Here is a 12685-nt window from a genome sequence, read left to right as displayed (position 1 = left end):
TCTCCTCTTTCGGTCCCTGGTGCCTTAAACAAGCTTTACCTAGACTGTCTGGTTTTGTTAAAAATCCTCTTATTCCTTCAGCTGCTCTGATTTTTCTAACTCCTGGGTCAATCTTGTGTTTTCCTCTATTGATTCACTAGCAGCACGTGATTCTGGGCCCAACAGGTATTCCCCTTTCTCCAATGTTTGCACAATTGCTGGTTTTTGCCTGATGGGGAGGAACTGGCAGGGTAGAATTTATAAGGCAGACTGTTTTTTTTCCTGAAAAATCATTAGCACCATCTGGGATTTGGGGGGGTCCAGGACCAAGGGTTGGATTGTGCTTGTCATAGATCTGTTGCTTAAGAGATTTGCATAGTGTTTTAAAGGAAAAATCTCTGCTAGAAAGTCTTTGAAAGGGCACCAGACGCTCTTTTTGGAAATGGGGGGGGGGGGAGTTACCAGTGGGGGTCTCAGCTTCTGTTCAGGGTTCTGTTTTGCTCTTTCCTCTTAAGACAAGAGCTCACAAGGGTGCCAAGATCCCAGGCAAAGCAAAGGAGAGGAACATGCAGCTGATGTCTCTGATACCCATGGCTAGATTGAGTCCAATAAACCAAGCAACTAAGCCCAACTCTTACTAGACAGAGGCCAAACACATGAAGGCAGAGAAGAATGTAGGAGAGGGTGGAAACTACAACCTGAGGGACCAGATGGACCATAGGATGTCCCAGGCTGCTGCTGAATCATGTAAACACACTCCTTGCAGCATGGCAGGTCATTTCATCCCTTCCCAAGAATGGTTGGGCCGGCATGTGAACCTGATTGTGAACTAGACAAAAGGAATGCTGGCAGACTCCCAAGCACCTTCCACTTCCTGCCAAGCCTCACTGATGGGAGTATTTAAATCCCAGATGGCCCAGCTAATGGCACTTAGTCCCAGCTCTTGGACAGCACAATGAAGTCATCGGGCGCCCTCATCCTCATGGGGCTCCTCGCCCTTTGGATGGAACCGCTGGCCGCTTCTCAGCAAAAGCAAGGTTAGTGCCCAGGTTGGCTATCCCCAGGGAGGCCTGGGGCAGAGGGCAGCAGGCTGGGATCCCATGGGAGGGCAGAGAGCAGGGACTCAGCAGGGATCCCTGCTCCGTGTGACCCGTGCAGGGCAGCAGTGGACAATGTCCTATTTGGCATTTTGTAGGGCAACACTTTGCTTTAGTTGCAGCCGTTTTGCCCAAAGGAGTGAGGCCTGATCTGCCAATCAAACCTAAGGCCAGATTTTTAACCCTTTGATGGCAGCACCCAAACATTCTTGGTTCCAAATTCCTTTCTAGACCAAAGAAAGTAGCAGCCCTTTGTCTTTGCTGTGACCCCTGCGTGAAAGTCAATCCAGGGGGGCAGATATGAAAACTCCCAGTTCTGTGGCATTTAGTCTAAATCAACAGGGGTGGATGGTGTCTAAGGAACTCCCCTGGTACCAAGAGCCTGGAATTCAATGTGTCCATGGGCTGACCATCTTTGCCTAGTCTCATTTCTCTCCCTAACCTCAGTTTTACAGTGAGTAAGGGGAGAAATTATTTCTCCATATTATTTTTTTTTCCTGTGGGACAACAGAATGACATCATCACACCATCTGCATCCACAGGAGTCAAGCCCCACCCTCTCCCAGCCTGGCCCTCCCCAGCGGCCATATGGAGAACCGGGGCTGCTGCACTGTGTTCCCAGCCGGGCCTCCCCGGTGGCCGAGGGAGGGGTCAAGGCTGGTGCGGCCTTGGCCTGGCCCTCTCTGGTGACTGGTGGGGTGGAGAGCTGGGGCTGCCTACCCCCAGAGAGAGGGGAGTTGGTGAGCATAGCAAGCAAGGGGCACAGCTCCCTTTTTTTTTTTTTACTGAAAAAGTTCTCCCAGAAATCTTTCATAGAATCATAGAACCATAGAATACTAGGACTGGAAGAGACCTCGAGAGGTCATCGAGTCCAGTCCCTTGCCCCCATGGCAGGACCAAATATGGTCTAGACCATCCCTAATAGACATTTATCTAATCTACTCTTAATCCCATCTGTCTCCTCTATCTCTTTATCTAACAATGTTAAGATACCATGACAAGAGCACTATATAAAAGCTTTGGATATGTATCTAGAGTGATAGTCATACTGTTCTCCTGACTGTCATATCTGAGCATGCAATAAATGGAGTTAGCAGAATTCAATTTCTATTTTTGATGGATAACGTGGCTTTATTTTTTTCCAGTTTTTATCTATTTACATTTTCACAGTTAAGGAAAATTAAGGGGGAGGACAGTTAGCCAATAATTACTTAGTGACAGTACACATTGAGATTCAAAAAGTTAAAACACAAGTTAATATCACGTGTCAAAATATCCAAAAGAAATATCCTGAAATCAAACTAATCTGCTTTCAAGCTCTCAATTTTTTTATTTTGCCCATCTGTAAATTTGGATTATTATTGATGAAAATATTTTTGTTGGTTTCAGTGTACAGTGAAATCAACATTTTCCAACATTTTAACAGTAAAATACTAATCCTCCAAGCCTGCTTACACATATAAGTCCAAACAGATGTCCTACATACAGACGGAGATCCTACAGTTTGGGCTGAGAGGTATCTTTTGTTTTTCAATGGGAAACACCCCAGGTCAAATGTGTGAATCATACAGCAGTAATGGCAGCAGTAGGGACTGAAACTGTGAATGAGCTTTTGTGGGAGGAGATCTGCTGCAATGAGCAGGCCACTGAAAATTCTCTCTTCCCCACTGTTACTAGTCTCAGCTTTATTGCTGAAAATCATCCCTGAGGATTGATTGCAGCTTACATGTGAATTTTAGATTATGGAAGGAGAGATGGTAATTGTGGGCGCCCGGTCCATCAAGAGCCTTGCACATAGAGACCGGGATCTCAGATTGTGTCCAGTGCCTGGTGGACAGCTAGTGAGTGATTGAAATTTTAGAGTGTAGAGCGCTTACATTCCTCCGTTTTCTCCTTCATCCACCACAAGGGACCAGAGTCACAGTGGCTCTCCTTCCAGCTCTTGAAGAGTGGAAGCAGCACCATCCAGAGCTAGGCGGTATAGCCCTGTATCCTGACTAGTAGCTGTTGTTCGAGTCCTGAATGATGATCCTGACAGGGCAGTGAATGGCATTGCCGCTAGCCTGCTGGGTGATACGTGGGAATTCAATCAACAATCTCCTCTGGCAACAGGACAGTGATGGGCAACCTAGGTTAGTGAGTGGGCCACATAGGAGGCCATCTTTCATCTCAATGGCCCCTAAGGCTGTTGTAACCAAGACAGTCTCCCAGAATAGGGGAGTTTAGGTAACTGTGCTTGAGTACCTAGAATTTGCAAGGGGTGCCGATTGAACTGTAGCAGCTCTTGGATTGGCTGCAGAGGGAGTGCACAGTTCTCAGAATCAATGCTGTGTGCAGCCAGCATGCACCTCACTTCCCATGCACTTGATGTACGTGTGTGTCACCTTAGTAACACTAAAAACAACAATACAGACAGAAACCACTGGAATCTGACAACCTTGTGTATGGACAGTGGCAAACAACATGTCTTGTGGATTGCATATGTAACACTGATGGGCCGCATATGTCCCATGCACTGCAGGTTGCCCAACAGTGCAATAGGAAGTTGTTCATAATGTGACTGTTTTCTGTTAAAGTGAAACCTGGGACCTGCCCGCCAGCAAACATAAGGGCTACGTCTACACTGGCATGATTTTCCGGAAATGCTTTTAACGGAAACGTTATCCGTTAAAAGCATTTTCGGAAAAGCGCATCTAGATTGGCAGGACACTTTTCCACAAAAGCACTTTTTTGCGGAAAAACATCCGTGGCCAATCTCGATGCGCTTTTCCACAAAAAAGCCCCGATCGCCATTCTCACGATCGGGGCTTTTTGCGGAAAAACAAATCTTTGCTGTCTACACTGGCCCTTTTGTGGAAATGTTTTTCGGAAAAAGACTTTTGCCCGAACGGGAACAGCATAGTATTTCCGCAAAAGCACTGACAATCTTACATGAGATCGTCAGTGTTTTTGCGGAAATTCAAGCGGCCAGTGTAGACAGCTGGCAAGTTTTTCCGCAAAAACAGATGATTTTGCGGAAAATGTTGCCAGTCTAGACACAGCCAAGATGCATACGGGCAGAACCTGAGGAGTGTGATTTCGATTGTGCGTGTGAAGGACAACAGAAGTGCTGTTTCACCAGTTGTGCCAAGCACTGTGTGGACCCAGTAGAAGATACATGACTCAGATTGTCCCAGCATGTAATATCTCACTTAAGGTCAAACTTTCCCCACTACAGATCAGCTGAAGGATTCAGAGCCATCTTGAGCAGGCACCTTTTGATGAGGTCAGCAGACAGAAAAATGCCTGTGGAGCTCAGAGTAGGAATTCTACCAGGTGACAGCGGCTCACATGTGTAAAGGATGCTCTTTGAGGAGCTTCCAATTGCCAGAAACCCCACGGGGCCAGGAGCAAGCAGCCAGCAGCTGAGCCCTGTGGTTAGAGGGTTAATATTTTTCTATATTTTTTACATCTCTTGCTAGGGATGTACCTTATGTCTCTCTCTGGAAGGTGAGTTCATGCAGGGTGGAACACTAAATATCTCCTCCAGTTACCTGTGGACTGGGGTTAAATGTGTTTGTCAGGGGCTGACTCCAGCCATGATTGGTCTCATCTCTCTCCGATCCCCTCATATCTGAGCGGCAGGTCTCCAGTCACAGGATTTCTCTTAATTCAGGGCTGCAGCAGTGCCTTGCTCTCGGTTAACCCTCAAATCTTCAGCTGTAGGAAAAAAGCAAGGCGATGTGGTACTGAAAGGTCGGTGGAACTTCCAAAAGGGGCCCAGTGACTTCCCAGTTCTCCTCCATCAGATAGGAGGCCCTGCCTCCCCCTTTGGAGACTGGAAGCACCAGCATCCATGACTAAGCAAGACAGCCCTCCATGCTGACCAGTAGGTGTCAGTAATGATCAGGATTGGGCAGTGAATGACATTACCAGCAGCCTACCTGGTGACATGCCGGGTGGATCTCAACCACTAGTCCCCTGATCTTAAAGCAGGTTGTTCACATTGTGGCATTTTTCAGTTACAGTCAAACCTGGGACTTGCCCACCAGATAACATAAGATGCGTCCGGGCAGAACCTGACGAGTGTGCGAGGGATTGCGACTGCGAAGGAGATCAGAAGTGCTGTCATTCCTCTTGTGCCATGCGCTGTGTGGACCCCGTAGAAGGTACAGGACACAGCTCGTGCCAGAGCATGTTGTGTTTTCATTTCGGGTGAATCTCTCCCCCCCCACTCCAGATGAGCCGGGGTTGACTGGAGCATTCAGAGAAGGGATGCAAATGGGTAACCAGCTAAGAGTATTTGTTAGACAGTTTAACTGGTACCCCACCTGCATGGAGCAGCCCCTCCACCCACAGTGCGGTACAGCTGGTCCTGCCCGGCACGACCGGGCCTGTTGTGCCATTGGCTGAGATGCTCCAGACCAGCTGGACCCACAGCACCACGCTGTGGTCCGGAGCCAGCAACCCTGTGGAGTCAGGAGCCAGCAGCTGAATCCCGCGGTTAGACTGTTAAGATATGTCTACATCCCTAATTCAGAGCCATCTTGGTGAGGTTCCCTTGGACATTTCAAAGGCCAAAAAAATGCCTGGGGAGCTCAGAGTAGGAATTCTACCAGGTGACAGCTGGTCACACCATTCAGAGGCCTTAGTGAGAGCCAGTCACTGAGTGAGAGGAGCAGGCTGAGTTTGGTTTTGCTCTGAGCAGCAGTTGGAAGCTCCTTGAAGAGCAGCAGAGAATAGGTCTGGATAGATCCAACCCTTGATGAGTGTTTCAAATGTGTAAGGATGCTGTTTGAGGAGCTTCCAATTGCCAGAAACCCCGAGGGGCCAGGAGCAAGCAGCCAGCAGCTGAGCCCTGTGGTTAGAGGGTTAATATTTTTCTATATTTTTTACATCTCTTGCTAGGGATGTACCTTGTGTCTCTCTCTGGAAGGTGAGTTCATGTAGGGTGGAACACTAAATACCTCCACCAGTTACCCGTGGACTGGGGTTAAATGTGTTTGTCAGGGGCTGACTCCAGCCATGATTGGCCTCATCTCTCTCCAATCCCCTCATCTCTGAGCGGCAGGTCTCCAGTCACAGGATTTCTCTTAATTCAGGGCTGCAGCAGTGCCTTGCTCTCGGTTAACCCTCAAATCTTCAGCTGTAGGAAAAAAGCAAGGCGATGTGGTACTGAAAGGTCGGTGGAACTTCCAAAAGGGGCCCAGTGACTTCCCAGTTCTCCTCCATCAGATAGGAGGCCCTGCCTCCCCCTTTGGAGACTGGAAGCACCAGCATCCATGACTAAGCAAGACAGCCCTCCATGCTGACCAGTAGGTGTCAGTAATGATCAGGATTGGGCAGTGAATGACATTACCAGCAGCCTACCTGGTGACATGCCGGGTGGATCTCAACCACTAGTCCCCTGATCTTAAAGCAGGTTGTTCACATTGTGGCATTTTTCAGTTACAGTCAAACCTGGGACTTGCCCACCAGATAACATAAGATGCGTCCGGGCAGAACCTGACGAGTGTGCGAGGGATTGCGACTGCGAAGGAGATCAGAAGTGCTGTCATTCCTCTTGTGCCATGCGCTGTGTGGACCCCGTAGAAGGTACAGGACACAGCTCGTGCCAGAGCATGTTGTGTTTTCATTTCGGGTGAATCTCTCCCCCCCCACTCCAGATGAGCCGGGGTTGACTGGAGCATTCAGAGAAGGGATGCAAATGGGTAACCAGCTAAGAGTATTTGTTAGACAGTTTAACTGGTACCCCACCTGCATGGAGCAGCCCCTCCACCCACAGTGCGGTACAGCTGGTCCTGCCCGGCACGACCGGGCCTGTTGTGCCATTGGCTGAGATGCTCCAGACCAGCTGGACCCACAGCACCACGCTGTGGTCCGGAGCCAGCAACCCTGTGGAGTCAGGAGCCAGCAGCTGAATCCCGCGGTTAGACTGTTAAGATATGTCTACATCCCTAATTCAGAGCCATCTTGGTGAGGTTCCCTTGGACATTTCAAAGGCCAAAAAAATGCCTGGGGAGCTCAGAGTAGGAATTCTACCAGGTGACAGCTGGTCACACCATTCAGAGGCCTTAGTGAGAGCCAGTCACTGAGTGAGAGGAGCAGGCTGAGTTTGGTTTTGCTCTGAGCAGCAGTTGGAAGCTCCTTGAAGAGCAGCAGAGAATAGGTCTGGATAGATCCAACCCTTGATGAGTGTTTCAAATGTGTAAGGATGCTGTTTGAGGAGCTTCCAATTGCCAGAAACCCCGAGGGGCCAGGAGCAAGCAGCCAGCAGCTGAGCCCTGTGGTTAGAGGGTTAATATTTTTCTATATTTTTTACATCTCTTGCTAGGGATGTACCTTGTGTCTCTCTCTGGAAGGTGAGTTCATGTAGGGTGGAACACTAAATACCTCCACCAGTTACCCGTGGACTGGGGTTAAATGTGTTTGTCAGGGGCTGACTCCAGCCATGATTGGCCTCATCTCTCTCCAATCCCCTCATCTCTGAGCGGCAGGTCTCCAGTCACAGGATTTCTCTTAATTCAGGGCTGCAGCAGTGCCTTGCTCTCGGTTAACCCTCAAATCTTCAGCTGTAGGAAAAAAGCAAGGCGATGTGGTACTGAAAGGTCGGTGGAACTTCCAAAAGGGGCCCAGTGACTTCCCAGTTCTCCTCCATCAGATAGGAGGCCCTGCCTCCCCCTTTGGAGACTGGAAGCACCAGCATCCATGACTAAGCAAGACAGCCCTCCATGCTGACCAGTAGGTGTCAGTAATGATCAGGATTGGGCAGTGAATGACATTACCAGCAGCCTACCTGGTGACATGCCGGGTGGATCTCAACCACTAGTCCCCTGATCTTAAAGCAGGTTGTTCACATTGTGGCATTTTTCAGTTACAGTCAAACCTGGGACTTGCCCACCAGATAACATAAGATGCGTCCGGGCAGAACCTGACGAGTGTGCGAGGGATTGCGACTGCGAAGGAGATCAGAAGTGCTGTCATTCCTCTTGTGCCATGCGCTGTGTGGACCCCGTAGAAGGTACAGGACACAGCTCGTGCCAGAGCATGTTGTGTTTTCATTTCGGGTGAATCTCTCCCCCCCCACTCCAGATGAGCCGGGGTTGACTGGAGCATTCAGAGAAGGGATGCAAATGGGTAACCAGCTAAGAGTATTTGTTAGACAGTTTAACTGGTACCCCACCTGCATGGAGCAGCCCCTCCACCCACAGTGCGGTACAGCTGGTCCTGCCCGGCACGACCGGGCCTGTTGTGCCATTGGCTGAGATGCTCCAGACCAGCTGGACCCACAGCACCACGCTGTGGTCCGGAGCCAGCAACCCTGTGGAGTCAGGAGCCAGCAGCTGAATCCCGCGGTTAGACTGTTAAGATATGTCTACATCCCTAATTCAGAGCCATCTTGGTGAGGTTCCCTTGGACATTTCAAAGGCCAAAAAAATGCCTGGGGAGCTCAGAGTAGGAATTCTACCAGGTGACAGCTGGTCACACCATTCAGAGGCCTTAGTGAGAGCCAGTCACTGAGTGAGAGGAGCAGGCTGAGTTTGGTTTTGCTCTGAGCAGCAGTTGGAAGCTCCTTGAAGAGCAGCAGAGAATAGGTCTGGATAGATCCAACCCTTGATGAGTGTTTCAAATGTGTAAGGATGCTGTTTGAGGAGCTTCCAATTGCCAGAAACCCCGAGGGGCCAGGAGCAAGCAGCCAGCAGCTGAGCCCTGTGGTTAGAGGGTTAATATTTTTCTATATTTTTTACATCTCTTGCTAGGGATGTACCTTGTGTCTCTCTCTGGAAGGTGAGTTCATGTAGGGTGGAACACTAAATACCTCCACCAGTTACCCGTGGACTGGGGTTAAATGTGTTTGTCAGGGGCTGACTCCAGCCATGATTGGCCTCATCTCTCTCCAATCCCCTCATCTCTGAGCGGCAGGTCTCCAGTCACAGGATTTCTCTTAATTCAGGGCTGCAGCAGTGCCTTGCTCTCGGTTAACCCTCAAATCTTCAGCTGTAGGAAAAAAGCAAGGCGATGTGGTACTGAAGGGTCGGTGGAACTTCCAAAAGGGGCCCAGTGACTTCCCAGTTCTCCTCCATCAGATAGGAGGCCCTGCCTCCCCCTTTGGAGACTGGAAGCACCAGCATCCATGACTAAGCAAGACAGCCCTCCATGCTGACCAGTAGGTGTCAGTAATGATCAGGATTGGGCAGTGAATGACATTACCAGCAGCCTACCTGGTGACATGCCGGGTGGATCTCAACCACTAGTCCCCTGGTCTTAAAGCAGGTTGTTCACATTGTGGCATTTTTCAGTTACAGTCAAACCTGGGACCTGCCCACCAGATAACATAAGATGCGTCCGGGCAGAACCTGACGAGTGTGCGAGGGATTGCGACTGCGAAGGAGATCAGAAGTGCTGTCATTCCTCTTGTGCCATGCGCTGCGTGGACCCCGTAGAAGGTACAGGACACAGCTCGTGCCAGAGCATGTTGTGTTTTCATTTCGGGTGAATCTCTCCCCCCCCACTCCAGATGAGCCGGGGTTGACTGGAGCATTCAGAGAAGGGATGCAAATGGGTAACCAGCTAAGAGTGTTTGTTAGACAGTTTAACTGGTACCCCACCTGCATGGAGCAGCCCCTCCACCCACAGTGCGGTACAGCTGGTCCTGCCCGGCACGACCGGGCCTGTTGTGCCATTGGCTGAGATGCTCCAGACCAGCTGGACCCACAGCACCACGCTGCGGTCCGGAGCCAGCAACCCTGTGGAGTCAGGAGCCAGCAGCTGAATCCCGCGGTTAGACTGTTAAGATATGTCTACATCCCTAATTCAGAGCCATCTTGGTGAGGTTCCCTTGGACATTTCAAAGGCCAAAAAAATGCCTGGGGAGCTCAGAGTAGGAATTCTACCAGGTGACAGCTGGTCACACCATTCAGAGGCCTTAGTGAGAGCCAGTCACTGAGTGAGAGGAGCAGGCTGAGTTTGGTTTTGCTCTGAGCAGCAGTTGGAAGCTCCTTGAAGAGCAGCAGAGAATAGGTCTGGATAGATCCAACCCTTGATGAGTGTTTCAAATGTGTAAGGATGCTGTTTGAGGAGCTTCCAATTGCCAGAAACCCCGAGGGGCCAGGAGCAAGCAGCCAGCAGCTGAGCCCTGTGGTTAGAGGGTTAATATTTTTCTATATTTTTTACATCTCTTGCTAGGGATGTACCTTGTGTCTCTCTCTGGAAGGTGAGTTCATGCAGGGTGGAACACTAAATACCTCCACCAGTTACCCGTGGACTGGGGTTAAATGTGTTTGTCAGGGGCTGACTCCAGCCATGATTGGCCTCATCTCTCTCCAATCCCCTCATCTCTGAGCGGCAGGTCTCCAGTCACAGGATTTCTCTTAATTCAGGGCTGCAGCAGTGCCTTGCTCTCGGTTAACCCTCAAATCTTCAGCTGTAGGAAAAAAGCAAGGCGATGTGGTACTGAAGGGTCGGTGGAACTTCCAAAAGGGGCCCAGTGACTTCCCAGTTCTCCTCCATCAGATAGGAGGCCCTGCCTCCCCCTTTGGAGACTGGAAGCACCAGCATCCATGACTAAGCAAGACAGCCCTCCATGCTGACCAGTAGGTGTCAGTAATGATCAGGATTGGGCAGTGAATGACATTACCAGCAGCCTACCTGGTGACATGCCGGGTGGATCTCAACCACTAGTCCCCTGGTCTTAAAGCAGGTTGTTCACATTGTGGCATTTTTCAGTTACAGTCAAACCTGGGACCTGCCCACCAGATAACATAAGATGCGTCCGGGCAGAACCTGACGAGTGTGCGAGGGATTGCGACTGCGAAGGAGATCAGAAGTGCTGTCATTCCTCTTGTGCCATGCGCTGCGTGGACCCCGTAGAAGGTACAGGACACAGCTCGTGCCAGAGCATGTTGTGTTTTCATTTCGGGTGAATCTCTCCCCCCCCACTCCAGATGAGCCGGGGTTGACTGGAGCATTCAGAGAAGGGATGCAAATGGGTAACCAGCTAAGAGTGTTTGTTAGACAGTTTAACTGGTACCCCACCTGCATGGAGCAGCCCCTCCACCCACAGTGCGGTACAGCTGGTCCTGCCCGGCACGACCGGGCCTGTTGTGCCATTGGCTGAGATGCTCCAGACCAGCTGGACCCACAGCACCACGCTGCGGTCCGGAGCCAGCAACCCTGTGGAGTCAGGAGCCAGCAGCTGAATCCCGCGGTTAGACTGTTAAGATATGTCTACATCCCTAATTCAGAGCCATCTTGGTGAGGTTCCCTTGGACATTTCAAAGGCCAAAAAAATGCCTGGGGAGCTCAGAGTAGGAATTCTACCAGGTGACAGCTGGTCACACCATTCAGAGGCCTTAGTGAGAGCCAGTCACTGAGTGAGAGGAGCAGGCTGAGTTTGGTTTTGCTCTGAGCAGCAGTTGGAAGCTCCTTGAAGAGCAGCAGAGAATAGGTCTGGATAGATCCAACCCTTGATGAGTGTTTCAAATGTGTAAGGATGCTGTTTGAGGAGCTTCCAATTGCCAGAAACCCCGAGGGGCCAGGAGCAAGCAGCCAGCAGCTGAGCCCTGTGGTTAGAGGGTTAATATTTTTCTATATTTTTTACATCTCTTGCTAGGGATGTACCTTGTGTCTCTCTCTGGAAGGTGAGTTCATGCAGGGTGGAACACTAAATACCTCCACCAGTTACCCGTGGACTGGGGTTAAATGTGTTTGTCAGGGGCTGACTCCAGCCATGATTGGCCTCATCTCTCTCCAATCCCCTCATCTCTGAGCGGCAGGTCTCCAGTCACAGGATTTCTCTTAATTCAGGGCTGCAGCAGTGCCTTGCTCTCGGTTAACCCTCAAATCTTCAGCTGTAGGAAAAAAGCAAGGCGATGTGGTACTGAAGGGTCGGTGGAACTTCCAAAAGGGGCCCAGTGACTTCCCAGTTCTCCTCCATCAGATAGGAGGCCCTGCCTCCCCCTTTGGAGACTGGAAGCACCAGCATCCATGACTAAGCAAGACAGCCCTCCATGCTGATCAGTAGGTGTCAGTAATGATCAGGATTGGGCAGTGAATGACATTACCAGCAGCCTACCTGGTGACATGCCGGGTGGATCTCAACCACTAGTCCCCTGATCTTAAAGCAGGTTGTTCACATTGTGGCATTTTTCAGTTACAGTCAAACCTGGGACCTGCCCACCAGATAACATAAGATGCGTCCGGGCAGAACCTGACGAGTGTGCGAGGGATTGCGACTGCGAAGGAGATCAGAAGTGCTGTCATTCCTCTTGTGCCATGCGCTGCGTGGACCCCGTAGAAGGTACAGGACACAGCTCGTGCCAGAGCATGTTGTGTTTTCATTTCGGGTGAATCTCTCCCCCCCCACTCCAGATGAGCCGGGGTTGACTGGAGCATTCAGAGAAGGGATGCAAATGGGTAACCAGCTAAGAGTGTTTGTTAGACAGTTTAACTGGTACCCCACCTGCATGGAGCAGCCCCTCCACCCACAGTGCGGTACAGCTGGTCCTGCCCGGCACGACCGGGCCTGTTGTGCCATTGGCTGAGATGCTCCAGACCAGCTGGACCCACAGCACCACGCTGCGGTCCGGAGCCAGCAACCCTGTGGAGTCAGGAGCCAGCAGCTGAATCCC

The 12685-nt window shown here is 50.6% G+C and overlaps 1 protein-coding gene across 6 annotated transcripts in view; it reads left to right on the top strand.

Moving 5' to 3' along the window:
* The first annotated feature begins 894 nt into the window (after positions 1-894).
* Positions 895-12685, top strand: part of LOC102445729 (uncharacterized) — a 28247-nt gene continuing 16456 nt past the window's right edge. For 5 of the 6 annotated variants that reach the window (XM_075901282.1, XM_075901285.1, XM_075901283.1 and 2 more), the window contains exons 1-4: positions 895-1016; positions 9356-9502; positions 10782-10928; positions 12208-12354. In XM_075901282.1, the coding sequence (XP_075757397.1) occupies positions 935-1016; positions 9356-9502; positions 10782-10928; positions 12208-12354 (523 nt within the window). In that variant the 5' untranslated portion in view covers positions 895-934. Of the gene's footprint in view, positions 1017-7943; positions 8077-9355; positions 9503-10781; positions 10929-12207; positions 12355-12685 lie in introns of those variants that run through there. The other variant, XM_075901284.1, reaches the window with a different exon arrangement.

This window comes from Pelodiscus sinensis, chromosome 18 (assembly GCF_049634645.1).
Source record: "Pelodiscus sinensis isolate JC-2024 chromosome 18, ASM4963464v1, whole genome shotgun sequence".
NCBI lineage: Eukaryota > Metazoa > Chordata > Testudines > Trionychidae > Pelodiscus > Pelodiscus sinensis.
Note: the sequence above shows the minus strand (reverse complement) of the source record. Positions and strands in the feature narration are given on the sequence as shown.